The 17940-nt window shown below is 42.2% G+C and overlaps 1 protein-coding gene across 4 annotated transcripts in view; it reads left to right on the plus strand.

The window, feature by feature from the left end:
• The window catches only part of cntln (centlein, centrosomal protein), a 93189-nt gene that overhangs the window by 54179 nt on the left and 21070 nt on the right, over window positions 1–17940 (plus strand). For all 4 annotated transcript variants that reach the window (XM_042225047.1, XM_005932382.3, XM_042225048.1 and 1 more), the window contains 8 exons: window positions 2527–2608; window positions 4597–4678; window positions 5025–5293; window positions 8611–8832; window positions 10219–10316; window positions 13070–13196; window positions 13481–13618; window positions 14287–14472. In XM_042225047.1, the coding sequence (XP_042080981.1) occupies window positions 2527–2608; window positions 4597–4678; window positions 5025–5293; window positions 8611–8832; window positions 10219–10316; window positions 13070–13196; window positions 13481–13618; window positions 14287–14472 (1204 nt within the window). The remainder of the gene's footprint in view (window positions 1–2526; window positions 2609–4596; window positions 4679–5024; window positions 5294–8610; window positions 8833–10218; window positions 10317–13069; window positions 13197–13480; window positions 13619–14286; window positions 14473–17940) is intronic.

Genomic DNA, 17940 nt, shown 5'->3' on the forward strand with positions numbered 1-17940 from the left:
CGCATGAGGCCGTTTAACGGGGACTGGGTGCAGCTATGCCCTGCTTTCCTAATACCACTCCATGTGGCTAATAAGCAGCAGTCTAATAAACGCTTTACCTGAGAGGAGGATCTAAGTGGATTTTTGAAGAAGGGGCCTAAACTGAGATGTTGTCTTATTTAAGGCACCTGTCAACTGATTTGCTACTGTAAAGCCTTCTGTGCCTCGTATCTTCTAGGGGTCCTCTTCACAAATGCTGTCTATGTCTGGTTGACATTCCTGGAAGGTACAGTATTTCTGCCTAAGGAGCTTTGGCCTAAATAGCACCAAATAAAGATGTCAGACTCGTTAAGGCTACTGACAAGTCTTTGTTTTTTTTCCCCCCACCTTATTTTTCTCGCTGCCTCTGGCACCTGCTCTCAAGTTTTGAACTGCTAGAGGCAGCTGACCAATTTAAGCAGATCAGCAGTTTTGCTGCTAAGCAGGAAAGAAAAAGAGCAAGCAGGTATCAGACTCAATCATTCAGTTATGCTAGAAGGAATAAAGGATATGTATTTTCGTGTTATATAAATTCTTGATCAGGGCTGCAGGACAGTACATTTCGGATGATTGGGCCACAAATTATGGATAAGGATAATATCAAAGATGGCAAACATTAATTTTCTCTCAAGGTACCTGAGTTTAAAAACGCTACTGGAGGGATTTGCTGTGATTGAGAACATAAGAGAACATTCCTTTAAATAAAACAGTAGCATAAGAGTAGATCTGGGATGTCAAACATAAGGCTCGGAGGCCAGAATTTGTCCGGCATATAATGTGGCCCACTGGTTTTGAAGAATGTGAAGAGGAGGATCAATTTTGCCATTTTTTTACTGTATTTTCAGACGTTTTACAGCTTTTCATCCTGACAAAGAAATCACCCATAGCTATTCACACAACACCAAAATAATTAATTAATAGTCCCTGTTCTTTCACTACCTGCTAAATAATCATTTTAAAGACAATTTTAAAGAACAGTAGTAATTATTATTAAAAGAGCATTTTCTGTGAATTAACAAAAACTTTGTTTTATAATAACAGGATATTCTGGGCATGGGCTACATATTTATTTAAGCCCAAAGAGTAGTGCTTACAGATTTATTTTAATACTGTTGAGATTGCACTTCTTTTTCTTATATTAAAATATTACCTGGATTAAATGTGTAGTTGAATATGCTTACTGTGACAGAAAGGGGAATTTCACTAGTTTGGCCTACTTAAGATCAAAGCCTGTATGTAGCTCACAATGTAAAATGAATTTGACATCCTTGGAGTAGACAAAGCTAATCTTGGGTCTTAAAAATGTACAAGTGCCTTAGAAAATACATTATTCCTAAAGGCCAGCAGGAGGCGACTGCTCTGATTGCAAAAAGAAGTCCAATTGTCTCTCTGGATTCATGAGCACAGTAAATTTTTTATGGTTCACATCCAAAATTAACATGATGGTCATTTTGTAAAATACAGCCCCATGTAGAGTAGGACAGACCAGCAGAGTATGCTTTAGGCTGTGCCTACCTGCCTGTGATTGACAGGTTACTACTGTAGGGGCATGCATACTGTATCTGCTCAGTTCTCGGTGAGATCCACCCCTTACACCCCTTGGATGCTCTCATTTCCTCAGTGTAAGCATCTGTTGTCATTATGTTTCTACATAACAGGTTATCTGTATTTGCTCCACACAGGTTTGGACTCAGCATGTAAAAGCTTAGACATGTCCTCACATATAGAGTGGAAGCACCATGTACTGTAAATATATATATGGTGTGTCTTAAAGAGGAACTAGGGAACAACTAGTTAGACTGCAGACACAATTAAGAACTCCATTAATAATACTAAATTTAAGTTGGATCTATTTGCTGTCATCACCAAGTCGATGCACGCAACCCTGGTGTTAGTGTTGGTGATTCGTAATCTTTAGCAAAGTCCCTGTGCCCCTTCCAGGCTGGTTTTAACCCTAACTAGCCCCCAGGCTTGTCATGTTCCAGTTAGATCCTCTCTCTGTGGTCTTTACCTCCGCTGCTTCTCCCAGACCCCACCTTAATAAACCCGCCAGCGTAAATGTCACTGGCTTCCACCTTCACGTCAAAGGTCACTGTCAATAAACCTGTATGCATGTGTGTGTGTGTCTCTCAGGAAGCCCTTACCGTGCGTCCATCAGATGCAACTTTGCTTGGCTCCGCTCAGCCGTGCCTCTCACACATGTCTGTCACACACAGAGGGCTAATGAAGGCCACAGCCGCTCTCATACATGTTGATGCATTCACAAACAGCACCAGACACTGCAGCTTTTCACTTAATTTACACACACATTTACACTTCCAGCTCAGAAATTGGATGGGACATTGATTTTCTGTTTGAAGGAGGGGGCCGAAATGCACATATTTTTGCTTGATGTCAACTAAATCAACCATAAAAGGTAAATTGGATTTTTGTCCAAGGGTGGTACTTTCAGAACCAGGGTTGTCGGTTCAACTTCTAGTCTGTAATAGACTTCACCTTTCTCTACAGTGACAGTGCAGAGGAGTACTCGGACAGTCTCAACAGCCTGCCCTCGGGGACGGTGCCTCACAGACAGCACACTAATAGACAGGTTGGTCTGCCCTTGTCTTTTAATTGTTTTTGGACTTAAAAAAGGAATAAAGATACAGTTAGAAGTAAGCGTCAGCTGTTTCCTGCTCACTGCTTTTTTTGTACAGAATAACATTTTACTTGGGTTTGTGTGAATATTCAGCCTTTAAATGAAACTGCCTACAAGTGAATTAAATTAATGAAGGTCTTAGTATACAATGTCTCCTTGGTCCTAAATATGAGTGTAAATTTCAGCATATTTTTAATAATTCTCTCAGACAAGCTTGTCATTTCTTTATGTAGTCTTCAGGAATAGTTCTCCAGGTCTCTTGAAGGAGCTCTTTTTTGGACGTTTGCTGTTTAATGTGCATTTCCTGGCTCTGAGGACGACAAACCATGAAAGAGCCTCTACCATGTTTTGCACATGTCTTTGGACACCCACTGTTGTACCTCTCTCCTGAGCTCCTCTGTAAATACTGATTAGAGTTTGAACCAACATTTTCAAATTTGTATGTTTTTCGATGGAAAAAAGTAATACTTATCAAATAATATGTAGACGGTGTAGGTAACACTATAGGTAATTCAGAAGTGATCGAAAACTGCAATTCTTCAAATGCCCACTCAAGGGATGTTTTACAAAAGGCTTACAGCCTGATACAAAAAAAGAGTTTTAGTCTATTTTCTCTGTCCGTGACAACAAAGATAGGTATCACCAACATTTAGTTGTACTAAAAAAAAAACAAAAAAACAAAAACAAACTGTGTATCAGCTAGCTGTTTTTTGTTCTTTTGTTTTGTTTTTGCTAGCCAAAGTTATCATCACTCTTTATTAAATTATTGTTGCATCCTACTTACAAAACTAGCCCTGCAGTTCTAACATTATGTAATAACTTTGTAACTCCAACCTGAAATAGTAGCCTGCAAAGCAGTGGAGTGACGTCTCAGTGGCTATCCATCCATCTTTAATATACAGTTTAATGTCTGCATAAATAATTCTTAGGGCCTCTGTAACTACTTTTTGTGTTGTTTGAGCCGTGCTGTACTATTCATTTTTAACTGGCTATCGCTTTATGTCTACATTCACAAAGACTTTCCTAGTCTTGTGACTGAGGAAGCCTTTGTGAATGCACACCACGAAATCATTAGGCCTGGACCCTTGCACTTGTCCACATCAAACCTCTTCACAGTGCTACATGGCAGATCCAAACCCTTGAGAGAAAAGTCCGTCAAGAGGAGAGACGAAGAGAGAAAGAGAGGGGCCTTAAAGATGTGCTGCCTCTTCTCTTCTCCTCTTTTTCTCGTTTCAGCAGCACCGAAGCAAAGTAGAAAGTAGAGAAGAGATGGTTGTTGTGAATATAACCTGGGAGCTGTCAGGGCCCTTATCTCAGATCCCCTTTAGTTTCCCCAGTCCTGATCCTCTAAATGTGCCCATCAGCTCCTTCTGGCTTCATCGCTTTGACAGCCCAAGCCCCGCGCAACGTAGTATGTCACAAACCAAAGGGTTCATCTACCCTTTCCTCTCTGCATGCATGATCAAAACTGGCACTGATCAAATCCTACCTGTCCCCCATACAAAGAATGTAGGCAGAGAGCAAGGAGTGAGGTAGGGGGGCCCTTTCTTTGATGTCACTACAAATGATGGTGCAGTTGGGAGTTGTCACAAACACACATGCGTACACACTTTTGCGTACAAACGACTACACTCTCACACACACCCGTCACACCGTAGGAGTGAATCAGGGCTTTCAGTTGGTGATTGAACAAAGGCGGCATTTGCAAGCATCTGTCAGAAGTAATATCTGTGCTGAGAGGTGTTCAAGTTGGAGTCGGTTGAACATGCTCAGGTGAATTATTAAAGCACTGGGTGATTTGTCTCGTTGCGTTAAGCTGCGCACACTCTGTGATCATGGTGTCGTTATGAGCTGCATCTTAGGAAGAGCAGCATGTCAACTGTTGTGTTACATTAAACGGCTGCTTTTCTTCATTGTCACTGGGTTTTCTGTTCTTTCAGTCCTACAGGTGGTCGCCGATCTCAAACACAGAAGCACCAGCGGCAGAATCTCACAGAAAACAACCCGACGTTCTGGCCCGAGGTAGCACAAGTTTTCCTTTTGTGAACCCATGCTGGATTACAGAAATCTAATCAACTTTTAATTGAAGCAGATAGAACACTCAGTGTATTTACATGCTGTCGATAAGAAACAAGTATCCGAGAAGTTAACAAGCTTCGTTTTTCCCCCCCCATAACTCGGCACATCTGAATTGGTTAAAAATGGAAAATGTTAATTATTCAGGTTGTTAAATCCATCACAGCTTCCACTTTTGCATACACAAAGATGCACGCCTGTTAAATCTCAGCAGTAGCTTCTAAATTGGGATTTTGAGGTTTTCTGTGCACTTGTCAACTCTGAGGCGGCTGCGTGTACTTCCTCCTGTTAGACGATAAACAGCATGAGCCGTGGGACCGCGGGACAAGAGGAGAGAAAAGTCGGCAGAGGAGGAAGAGGATGCTTGTGAAGACCCAGCGCTGCTCCTCCTCTTCTCTGCAGCAGCGCATCGAGTCTCTACAGCGTCACGTTGACATACTGCGAAGTGCCAGGAAAGATGCTATGCTTTCAGCCAGAGATCTACAAAGGGCCAATGAGATGATCACAGCACAGCTCAACTCCCTCACTGAGAAGCTGTGCAGCAGCAAGCAGCTCACGCAGGTAACTTGGGAAAAGCTGGGAGACGAGTTAAGGGAGACGAGCCAGTTGTAAGTGTTAGGAAGTTTCTCTTTTTTTCCCCCATCTTTGTCTTTCTTTTGTATTTTCTTGGGGCTGAGAGTGAAGCAGTAGCATGCCCTTATCATGCTTAATAAGTGTGGCTGACAGGCCTACCCTTGTCTGTGGAGGTCAGAACCACAGGGCAGTAGAGAGGAGGAGAATCTCACACGCTCTTTCTCTCTCTGACTCTGCCATTGTCTCCTGCTGAATGTTTCAGCGAGCCAGTTCTCCACAACAATCTTTGTCACCAGCAGTTACTTTTCTCCAAATATGAGCAGTCGTGTTCGCAGACGCACACACACATACACTCAAGGTGACTACATCCAGTGCCACACACCTTTTAGTTATTTAGTACGTGCCTCCAGGTAAAAAACTCTTAGACTTGGTAAAGAGTGTAAATAAAACACCAAGAGCTTTGGCCCCTAAACAGTATCTTTCCTGCCAGGTGCTCCTTGTACACATCAACTTATGTACATACACACAAACACACAGACACACACACACAGCAACACCTTGACAGACAGAGTCGTTAATCTGGCAGGCAGAAACTTCTTTTGGTGGATTCAGACACAGCAGCAGCCAGCAAAGGCCCACTGGACTCTTGATTAGGTGTATGTGTTCTTGTCTGTATGTCCGTATATTTACTTTTCACTTACTGTGGAATAGTACCGATGGAGTATATTGCACTTGCACACACGGGCCAGAGTGCAGCCTTCATAGTGTTGCTACCTGGGAAGTGGCCCTTCTGCACCCACCGAGGCATCTGATTGCTGAAGTCCAACGAGACCTTAGACTCAGGCACAGCAGTAAAGGCACACATGTACACACACTGTTGTGTGAATGAGTGGACAGAGAGGGAATTGTTGTCTTCCTGTTTGTTTCCTCTTTCCTCCTGCAGTATTAATGCCACTCCACCTGAGAAAGTTGGAGCCGACTGACTGGCCAAAGCTAGGTCTTGTTGCCCTCTCTGCAAAGGCCAAGAGGTGATGGACTTTGGGCTTGTTCCAACCGGTCCTGGCCAACTCTCTAACTAAAACTCTCTGCTTGTAATTGGCTTAGGACAGCCTCCACAGGGGCCATCATGTGAGAAGTAGCATGGCAGTTTCACAGAAACTTGTTTGTGTTGCTCTGTCTCCTGATCCTTCGCCATTCTGTCCTTCTCTTGTTGCTCCTTTCCTTCCCTCCTTCCATTATTAAGTCATATCTTCTCGTTTTTTTTCCATTCTTGCTTCCCCTCTCCACTTCTGTGTGTTTGGTTGCGCGTGAACTCTGGGATGTAAATGTATTCTTAACTGTATTTGTATTTCCTTTCAACAACTATTCAGATTCACGCAATGTATATGATATTTCAGCCTAACTGGAACACGTGGTTTGGTTAAAACTTTTCTTTTTTAGGTTTTCAGTATGATTTCCCACTGTGAAAATAACATTACATTCAATTGCTGATAATGCATCTGGTTATAATGCAATAATGTGCCCAGAGAAACAGCCAGTCAGCTAGATTACAAGAAATATTTGACGCAGTGTGTAAAAACCTTAAAGTCGCCCTTCAAAGTGTCATAACGTAACTTAAAAACTCACAGTGCATCCTACTACAGGCAAGTCTAACTTTTATTGAAATCCTTGAGTAATGCATAGCATCCAACTACAGAATCATTTTGTTGCTTGGATAAGCCTTCCTTAGTCTGTCATCAATTCCACAGATGCTTTACTTTGTGGCACACTATGTCATCCCCACTCAAAGTGTGGAGTTGCCTTCCCTCCTTTAATATTTTTGGGGCAGGGATTATCACAGGATTATCTCTACAAATTTAATGAACTAAGAAAGCAAAGCTCCAAACTTTATTTAAATTAATAATTAATAAAACCTATTGCACAAGAAGTCTGGCCAGAAGAATGATTGCGTAATTAAGAAATTGATGCAGTAAGACAATCTTAGTGTTTCAGTGGTTTATTCATGTTTAAAAATTCCTTTTAGCTACTAAAGGAACAGCATCAGTGAGACCACTGCTCACAGGAAAGAGAGACCGGCGTCCTCTCTCCTGGCCTAATGGAGCTACCAGTATATCACGCCTGCCTCAGTGTCATCTCTCACCAGGGCTGAAAATGGCCTGTGAAATCAAAGCTTGTCTTACTGGAAGCCTCATCAATGCCTCTCTTAATTCCTGCACTATTGCCACTGGGGCCACAGCCCTGCTTTTATTTTGTGCTCGTCCTGCTCTCCTCCCACCCTCCCTGTGGATGTGGCATGTGCATCTTCAACAGAGAGAAGGAAACCTAAAACAGGAGGGATTCTATTAAAAGGTGTCAGCCAGCAACCAGATATCAATAACCTCCATGTATGCGGAGCAGAGAGCAAACCCATGGGATTCTGTGGTTTCACTTGGGTGTGTGCGCACGCCTCGGTGTGTGCTCCAACATTTACCCTATGTGTGGAGCGCATATCTTCATGTATCACGTCTCCTGTTTGTGCCATTAACCATTCATGTTTGATATGATACCAAATCAGCTAATTGTGACAGCACTGATTCAAACTCACAGCAATAGGTTTGTGGTCCATACTTTCTTATAAGAAACAACCGGATTTTTGCTTTTCTCCGGCACATGCATGTGGTTTAAAGTTTTTAATCTCACATAGCATTCTGAATCACAGAGTCACTGTAAATTGTATGCATTCAGTTAGTTGCGTTATTCTTCATCAATCCAGACTCAACTACTGACTAAATACTTGATCTACCTCTTTTCCAAAGTGTGCTGCATGATGGCTATATTATGCATGCCAATTACAGTGAGAATTAGGCTCTATTGACCAGGCAACAGCATCATTTGTCTCCTAATTAGCATAAAAAAGACGTTTTATCGCAGACAAGATATTAAAGGAGAGCTTGCAGCTCACCCGTGGATAACACATAGAGTATTTTAAACAAATTGTGTTTATTCTGTCTTTGCATTTATTATATTTGTGAGGAGTGGATTTAATATAAAGATCTATGTTAGTCAGAGGAACTCTGCCTTCTTACAGCAGTAAATTAGGTTTGCATTATAAGGGAGAAAAAAAAAGGCTTTTGGTTTGATATAAAGCTTATCAGCTCATGTAGCAGTATATCAGTCGCCTGTTACTTTTTCGCCCTCACCATCCAATAACACAAATCTGTGTTTCTTTGTTTTTTTTTTAATAGCAGTGCACCAAACTTTTGCTTCCAGTTGCGGCATCATCACCAGCCTAGCTAACCAATTCTGTCTGTCGGTCAAACCCGCAGAAGCTGACCTCTGACCTGGCTGGTGTGCAGCAGCAGAAAAAGGTTTTGGAGATGGAGTTGAAGCAGTGGAAGCAGATCAAATTCCCCCCGCAAACTACAATACCACCAACAGCACCAGCGAACGTAGAGTGCTCCTGCCAGTGCAGAACCATACCTGCCCCGGCTAACCCTGCCCTCCAAGCCCTGGAGGCTGAGGTCAAACAACTTCAAGCCAAACTTAAGGTTAGCAGTTCTAGAGTTAATGAATTGCCCTCACGGTTGTGTTTTTTCATTGTGCATGCCTTATGAGGTAAATCTGCTAATAGGAGGATGGTATTAAAGATGTTGTTCTCTTCCAATTTTGTGCACTAAGAAGCTTGAGTGCTCGAGAATACCACGAATAACAAGGAAAACTTTGGGAGTATCAGTGGTAAAGGACTGAAAAAATGTATCTAGAGACAGACTACTTCCACTTTCTGCTGTGCTGTGGTAAATCAGGCAATATGAAAATTTCTTAATTCTTTTGCACTTTTTAGTTGGAATTTTCTGTCTTTCATTCTGTTACTTACCATGTTAACAGTACTGAATTTCACATATATTTACATCACTATTTCTGAGTCACTTTAACATTTCACTGGTTTGAAGCACTTGCCCTCCTCGAGGAGTTTAAAAACTCTCAACAGAAACTCTGTCAAGGTTTTACTTTCAAGTTGTGCTTGATTCTCAAAAAAACAACAAATTCTGGTGCCTTTCAGCTTACACTTAACATCACTTGATATTACGTTTGATTTCAGCGTGAATTAGCATTTCCTGTCATTTGATCTTATTTCGGAGTGCCTGTCAGAAAGATGAGAAATGGGGAATAACAGCAGAGACATGCCCTACATCAGAGGGAATGAGGTGTGAGTGGTACCACAGTATTATCACCCTCTCAGCAGCCTGCTCGTCAGTGTCACCACGCAGATTGCCGCTGTCGTCACACACGCCTGAGAAAGTCATGTCAGGTGACAGCGAAAGGGAGAGGCGAGGGATGCTCCGTGGGGGTGCGTGCGCTGAGCGAGTACGTTGTCAAGTGTTTCTACTGGGAGCAGTTCCCACAAGAGACAAGGGCCCTTTAAACCAAAGTGAACTTGCAGGTTCAGATATCCATCATGCTTATAATCAGAAGCCGACCTGTCACCGTGAGCCTTACATCTTTGTTACTCATAAAGAAAAGAGTAAAACACAAAAGGTTATTATTTACAGTTTAATATTCTAGGTTACAGGATGTTTGATCATTAGCAGGTCAATTTATTTATTTTTATTGTTAGTATTCAGTTTTTTTCCCCTTGTTGTACTTATCTGTTGGTCTTTTTCTTTATTCACATTCCTGACTGAAATAAATTCACCCCTCCAGGTCTATAAATTGTTATTTTTTTACTAATTACTCCCCTTATCCACTTTAAATAACACAGTTTTCCTCTTAACCTCTTTTAGCACCTTCCACCCTCCCACTGTAACTATAATGAGGAGGCATGCTGTGTTTGACCTGTCATCAGCTGTGTCGTGAAAACCTTCCCTACCCCCCAGTCACATGCACATTCAGACACATTAACAAACACACACACACACTGTGTGCCCTTCCCCCAGAGTGCAAGTGCGGAGGTCACGAGGCAGGTGGCGGCTAACAAAGCCCTGCGAGGCCAGCTCCAGGAGAAGGAGGACAAACTCTGCCAGCTGCAGGATAAGTTAGTTTCCCACCTTTTGTCTTCATTAGTGCTACTTCCTCCTTTTTGTGTTTCTTACTGTTGTCTGCAGTCCAGCTCGTATTTTTCCTACTTTTCTTTTCTTTCTTTTTTTTTATACCTGCAGACCTCTCTGTCTGTCTGTCTCTCAATCTCTCCTTGTCTGCATGTTTGCACATCCTCTGCAGCTCTCATCTGTAGTGTTTGATTCCACCATGTGGCAGCTCTGTTGTCTGCCTCACTTCCCTTATACTGCACATGCTCCTGTGTCTGTGAATCATTTGTGAAATTATGCATGTTATATTGAGCGTGTGTGTGTGTTGTTTGCGCGTGTGCATGTGAGTGTTTTTTGTGTCATGCGGTGTGGTGTTGCTTACGTGGGTAGCTGATGTGGAATGCTGATCAAAGCAGCGTATTGATTGTTTGCGTGCCGCAGGAGGGACCATTTTGGCCCATGACACTAAAACCCACACAGCATCACTCTGGCCTGTGGGCCACAAGCCCCAGTGAGTTGCATGGTTCACCTACTGTAGCGCCCCGCATGCATTACATAGTCATAATGCATATGGCTATAAACAATTCACTTAGGGAAACAGTCATGGTTTGAACTTACAAGGCACATATCATCACTCTGCATTACGGATCCCATATTTGAACTGAGAAAAACGTACAAAGAACAACTTGGCTTTCCTCCCTCTTGTTCTCTTTGTCTGGTATGCCGTGTCCTCTGCCTGCCATTCTCAATAATGCATCCAGGGCATGTGTACAATCACAGCGGATATGTGTTTGTGTGTGTGACCAAAGCAGCGAGGATCACAGCCAGGCAGAGCAAACATCCCTCAGCTGCGTTTCTGCGACAGCCTCCTCCAGCTCTTGTCACACACTCACTCACGCATACGCACACATAACTTGCCGTATCTTCTAGCCTACCACTCCATTTGCCTCCATGGAGGGACCCCTTCTCAGAATGAAAGACATGTCTAGACGTCTCTGAAATATACATTTCAGCACACACACAGGGAGCAAGGCTGCTTCGCCTAAAAGAAGAGAAGGGGGGGGGGTAAAAAAAAGAAAAAAAAAGAAATGAATTTCAAAGTACACCGGCATGTCCTCAGTCAATATCCGGCACTATGGCCCTGCCTTATTTATGAAGCTGCTTCTTTCATCTTTAGCCCTGTTGTCTATCAGCCACATGAAACGTCCACCCGCACTTTATTCTTAACAACATACACAGAAATGTGCGCTCGCGCTCACTCTTACGAACACGTACTTCAGACCACTGACTGTTATCATTACAATACACGCATGTTTGATGAACAATATTGCCAACAAGCACAGAACAAAGGGAACAAACGTGTGAGTGATCGGGATACAGTTTGAGGCTCTCTTTCTCTCTTTCCACTAACACTCATAAATAGAGATCACACGCTCCAGCAGAAGCTCTATATATCCTTCATTCTTTTTTATCCTCTATTCTTTTTGGGGTGTAGAAGAAGAACATCTAAAATAAATGTTGTCGATCTAATTGCCATTAGCATTGGGGCAGAGGGAGCTGGTGGGGCTCTTATTGCTGCTCTCACTCTTTAAGTCAACACCAGACAGTCATCTGAAAGGTTCAATATGGGTTTTCTCATTAATGGCCAAATCCATGGGGTAACCAGCTAGCGCTACTCGCCCCCCCCCCCAACAAAGTCCCCAGGCTAGACTCCTCTCTCATTTAATTTAATGTCACTCCAATAGGACAAGCTCACATTTATTTAACCAGTCTGCCCTCAGGCACTCATCCACCTAGGGAGGCAGGGACATTTACTTACACGAAAGCATTTGCTCTTGCATTGCGTCATCTGTTTATTTAAAACACACAAGCCATGATGCATGTGGGAGCTAAGAGATCTACTACATCTTTGATATAGAAAAATACAGCAAAAACCATTTAATTAACTGCATCCTTATGATCTTTATTCTATTTGTTCCAATTCCCCAAGGTGCAGACAACCATGAAAATAGCTTTTATTTGCCTCTTATGAAAACAGAATAAAACATGCTAACGTACTGAGACCATTTAAACCGGGGTGTCGCTGCAGAATGTGGGAATATTAATCATGTCAGTATTGCAGGTTATTGAAATAGGAAGTGACAAGTCGCGTGTGTTTTGTTACAGTTAAGACGCTAACTGCTTACAGTACGTACACGCTACTTCTCTTTAGGGAAGTATCGCCGGCACAGCACACGAACAAACAACATTTCTTAGAGCGTATTCCCTTCATAATACGTCTTTCCCAAGCCAAGCTCCCCCCGGCCAATGTGTTTTTATATGATTGGTGCAACGCTGAGCTGAAAATAATAAACATTTAAGTGCTTGATTAGGCTTTCAAGTAGTGTCGCTGCTGATTCAAAATGCCGTTTGTCAAAGAGGACTCCCCTGTCACGCTTAGTGCGGCATTCCCTGCCAGAGCACTTGTTCTAATATATGCTAGTTAGAATTATATATGCATCCCTATTTCACCCCCCTCTCCACTTACCCAAGCAGCATGCCAGTGTATTTAGTTGTCATAATGAGCTGTCATGCCTGATGTACTGCACGGGGACACTGTGCCTGCCAGCTTTGCGTGTGTGTTCTTTGTATCTGTCTCCGTGCGTATGTGTGTCTGTGTTTGTCTGCGATGCAGAGGCTGTGCCTGTGTAGCTATCTGTGAAGAGTCATTTAGGCGTTATGCCATATGTTGGTATTTGCCTTCATTTGTGTATGTTTTTAGGCTGAGCCACACAGAGCGAGATGTGAACATGAAAAGGCAGCTGGTGGAGGACCTGAAGACACGACTCAAGTTCCTGCAGGAAATGGAGAAAAGTTACCGGGGACAGGTGGAGGAGCTAGAAAAGAAGGTGCTCATCGCGGCTCATCATTGCATTATTTTGAGGCTCTTCAGCAGAGTGACAGGGGAAAAATGGGCATTGTCATACTCAGCATTTCCCATAGTCCAAAGATTTGTCTCCTGGAAGACTAACGGGAAAATATTTCAGTGCCGTCAAGTGTAGTTACAGAAAACATGGTTGCTAAGGTGATTTGAATGGAACTTTAGGTGAATATATGATGTGATTATCTCCTTTAAAAGAGAAATGCAGTTGCACTACGTCCTTGTTCAGCTTCTTTTTTTTTTTTTAAACAGGTGAAGACTTTATCAGAGGAGGCCAGCAACAGAAAGGCCCTAATCGAATCCCTGAAGAGAAGGCTGAATGTGGCAACAACAGAGAAAAGCCAGTACGAGGCCTCTTGTGCAAAACTGAAAGAGGACTTGGAAAAAAAGGTTGGAAACTGACACGCACTCAGTTTTCACAAAAATTGTGTTTTATGTAACATTTGCAAAGTTGGACTACAGTACAGTTCGGATAATCTTTTTTTTCCTAAGCAGCCCTGTAAACAATCACAGATGAATTCTCTTCAAAAGCAGGGTATAGAATATGATATTGGATCATGTTTTTAAGTTATGCAATTGTTAGTCAAAAGAAACGTTTTAGAATTTGTGAAAATGCCACTTCTATCCACGTACATCATATCCAGCTATAAAGTTTAAGCCCTTTTCTTACATAGCATCAAAAAAGGTTAATATTTTATGTTTTTACTTTAACAACCTATTATCACTGGATTTCTGACAGTGAACAACATCACATTAAACATTAAAATTCAAAAGTGAAAAAACAGAGTTGGAGTTTATTGTCTTAGATGGCATTTATAGTTCTGGTAATATTAGATAGTCTTATTATATATTTAGTTGTGGTAATACCAACTTGAAAATCAGTAAGTCACAAGGAGACACCAAAGTCATAAATGTCAAAATCCTACACACAGGGGCTTGAAAGCAATTTCCACAAATGTCTCATAGACCAGTGTGGACTTTCTGCTTTTTTTCCCCTATAACAAAAAAAGATTGTTTGCTTTCAGCTGACCACTTCTGCATGCTCTTTTTCTTCACAGGAACAGCGCATGCATGCCCTACAGGCTCGTGTGGGAGCTGGTGAACAGGCTTTGGCTGCACTGGAACAGACAGCCACTGAGCAAATGGAGGGGTTGACCCAGCAGAGCTCCCATGCCTTGGAAAGGGTTCAGAGGCAGCTAGGCCAGGCCTACTCCCAACTGGAGCAGCTACATTCTTTTATCAAGGTACTGTGTAAAAAAATAAGGGATTAAAACCCAAAAGTCCAGAGTTTGTATACTCAAAACATCTTTCTCATCTTAAATCAGTAGCCTATGCTTTGGTGTGTTTGCAAGTTCTCTTTCTATAACTTGAATTGGAAAACTAGTGTTGCATTTTTATTTTTCAAAAGTTTAATTTTGAGGATATGGTACACGGATCCATGTAAATTTTTAAAAGAACTGCATCAGTGTCGCCTCTTTGTTAAAACATAGACCCGCTGGAAGCAGATGACATGAGTGTGTGCCAAATGTTGATTGGTTGACCATTGTTGCCAGTATAGAGCAGGGAGCGGTGGCGGACATCAACGGGAGCAGAATAACTGTTTTAAAAACACAGCATGGAAAGCACAGAACGTGGCTGCAGTGGACACTTTTCATTGTTTTTAACACCTGACTTCACTTCAGCTCTTCTCTGTTATGATTTTGATGTCTCTGTGGCTGGCTGGCGGACCAGCGACAGCACAAACAAGAGTGGCCCACAGACCCATTGTACCACATGTTTTGTACACAGCTTCCATCTGGCAACAGATGGTTTCTGCAGGCAGACATGCCTTCCCCGGGCTGCCAGCTGACAGTGATTGCACTACTGCTGGGCCATAAATTCCAATTCAAGGATCATCACCTGTATGCACAGCACCTGCAAAGGGGTCTCAACTGTGTCGCAATACTTACATTTTCTCAAAAATAAGGACTTAGGCAACAACATGAACAGAGGGGGCGATGTCTATGTCAAACCGACTGACTGAACAATTTCCCTGCATTAGTTAGGCAGAATCTCTATACAGGACAGGTCATCCACTTACTGAGCTTGGCTATTCATGTGACAAGATAACTATTTCGCATGTCTACCCTGGGATCCTATTTGATATTTAACACACTTTTCTAGTCTCTAGCACCTGCAGACTAACAAATGTTTTATGCTAGGCCAGTCATTAGCACTTCTGAGAAACAACAGAGAACAATATATCAACATAAACTGTTGATAACGTACAAATGAGTGTGCTGGATGCACACAAGGAGGAAAATATGATGGGGACCTTTTGCTTAAATATGACTAGCAAATGCATCATAATTACAAGAGAAGATTTGGTTATTAAAATCTCTTGATTATAAGAAAAGAATGAAGATAAATCTGAAGCCTTCCAGTTTTTTGCCCTTGTACATGCGTACAGTGAATAACACTGTATGCGAGTGGATTGAGTCACACTTTTATTTCTTCTGCACTGGCAACAGTCATGGCTGGGGGCATTGTGTTTTCTCAGTGTCTGTCCATCCCGCCCGTTCTCGTGAGCTCGATATATCTCTTCACTTTCACTTGGAATCGAGGATGAACCGATTACATGTTGGACGTCCAAGGTCGAGGTGTATGCAGCTGGAAAAATGTCTGCAATTATTACAGTAAACAGGATGAAGTTTCACACAGATGTTTGAAAGGATGAAAACGTGACTTGATGACATTTATTATTCAAAGGTCAACAGTCACCTGCTTTCTGGAGAAACCGTTTTCTGGCCATTATTCAATTCAGTATTAACTCAGGAACAGAGGAGGAGATTGCATCAGTACACAAGTCTTGGTCAGATGCTAAATTGGTGACAATCTATGTATTTAGTTGGATTTTAAAACCTTCAACACAACAACTTAGCTGTTAATAGAACAGAATAGAATAATCCTTTAATTGTCCCACAAATGGAAATTTGGGTGTAACAGCAGCGAGAAAGACACATATACAAACAAACAGTACACAAGACACAGAACAGATACATACACAATTTTTACATATTTACATATGGACAATGGTTACCAAAAACAGAGTACTGTACCTTTATTAAATGAAATAAAATTAAATTCAGATAAGAGGATGACATGTTAACATTAACAATAGATTAATGGTGTAGGAAGAAAATCCTTCAGCACTTATTTATATAGTAATATTTATTGATCCCAGATTCAAAGATTTCAGGGCAGAGTCTGGGATCTCCATGGACTACCCCTGGTGTAATGCTTTGCTTGTGGGGAAAGATGCTTATTGTTTGTATTCAGAAGAACACCTGTCAAGGATTCAACCCAAGAACTAACTAAAACTGGTGAGCTGATTAGCAGAGCATCGTGGTATAAAACTCATACTTGTTGAAAATAAAACAAGCCACTCGAGATAGTTGAGGTTTCTACTGGACTCCTCTCTGTTCAGTTATTCTGGGCATTTTCAGCTGGAAGAATACCCACAATACCCTGCTGGAATTGGAGACCCCACTTGGCCCAGAAAGGCCTCGTAAAGTTCCAAGACCAGAAAGACCGTTAACACTACCTTACTTGGCCTGACATCACCACACCCAGCTCTGCATAAGTGTCAGAAGATGGATGAATAAAACTGGAACATTGCGTCAGTGCAGGCCACCACTCTAAGAATACTGCATGCCCACTGGGAACAGGCACCATTGTCTTTGTCTAGACCTAATCCATCACCTTGAGGTGTGTTTCAGTGTTTGTGTCAGTCTATGTGTGTGTCTGCCAGAGACTGATAAAGACTACCCATCAGTTCTGTTCAGCTGACGCCTGTCTGTCAAAGGAAGAAAGGGCTTGCCAGAGATTGATAGAGGTGCAGTATTTTTGCACACACATAAATCTCGTGCAAGATTATTGCCACAGTTCAGTTGCAATTTTGTATCGTTTTTGTCCTTACAAGCAAGAAAAACAGAATTTTTAACTTTTTCTTCCCATTTTTGCAAACTGTGATTTCTTTTACGCAGCTAAGCCTTCATCCTTTCCTCTTGTGTAAATTTACTGCCTACACACACATACACATTCGTGTAGTGCAGAAGACCTGCCTGCATGCAAAGAGAAGTTGCATCACATGCAAACGCTTGCACATATAGATGTGCATAAAAACACAGTTCATGCTTGTGTTACTCGTCTCCTCCATTCCCATAACCCCGAGCTGTTGGGGCCATTGTGGTGTTGTTGAGGATTCACATCATTGTTTGTCTCCCCCTGGCTCTTGTGATCCCCTATAAGAACACCAAGCCCTTTGATTGGACTGCCTGACGTCCGGAGGAGATTTACTCTTGTCATGTATTGATCAGGACCGGAGGGCTGCACATGTGTGTGAGAGTGTGTGTGTGTGTGTGTGTGTGTATAGATGTGTCTGTTTGTGCCTTTATGAGCTTGTTTTTTTTTTGTTCTTTGTACCTGTGCGATTTGTGTGTGTCTGCGTGTGCCTGAGTGTGTGTGTGTATATTTCTTTATTGTGTGCCAGCAAACCCTTTTGGCCCCTGTGCACGCCCCAGGCTGTAAGCACTGCTCTTGAACTGCTAAACAGTGGCCCTGCATGTAGTGACTGCTCCACAATACACAAACACAGAGGAGTTTTTTCTCTTGCAGAGTACAAAAAGTACAAATTCTGGCCAGTCATCCCTACATCCCCTACTTTTTTTTTA

The sequence above is a fragment of the Haplochromis burtoni genome, unplaced genomic scaffold, assembly GCF_018398535.1.
Source record: "Haplochromis burtoni strain Fernald_Lab_line unplaced genomic scaffold, NCSU_Asbu1 Contig_158, whole genome shotgun sequence".
Taxonomy (NCBI): domain Eukaryota; kingdom Metazoa; phylum Chordata; class Actinopteri; order Cichliformes; family Cichlidae; genus Haplochromis; species Haplochromis burtoni.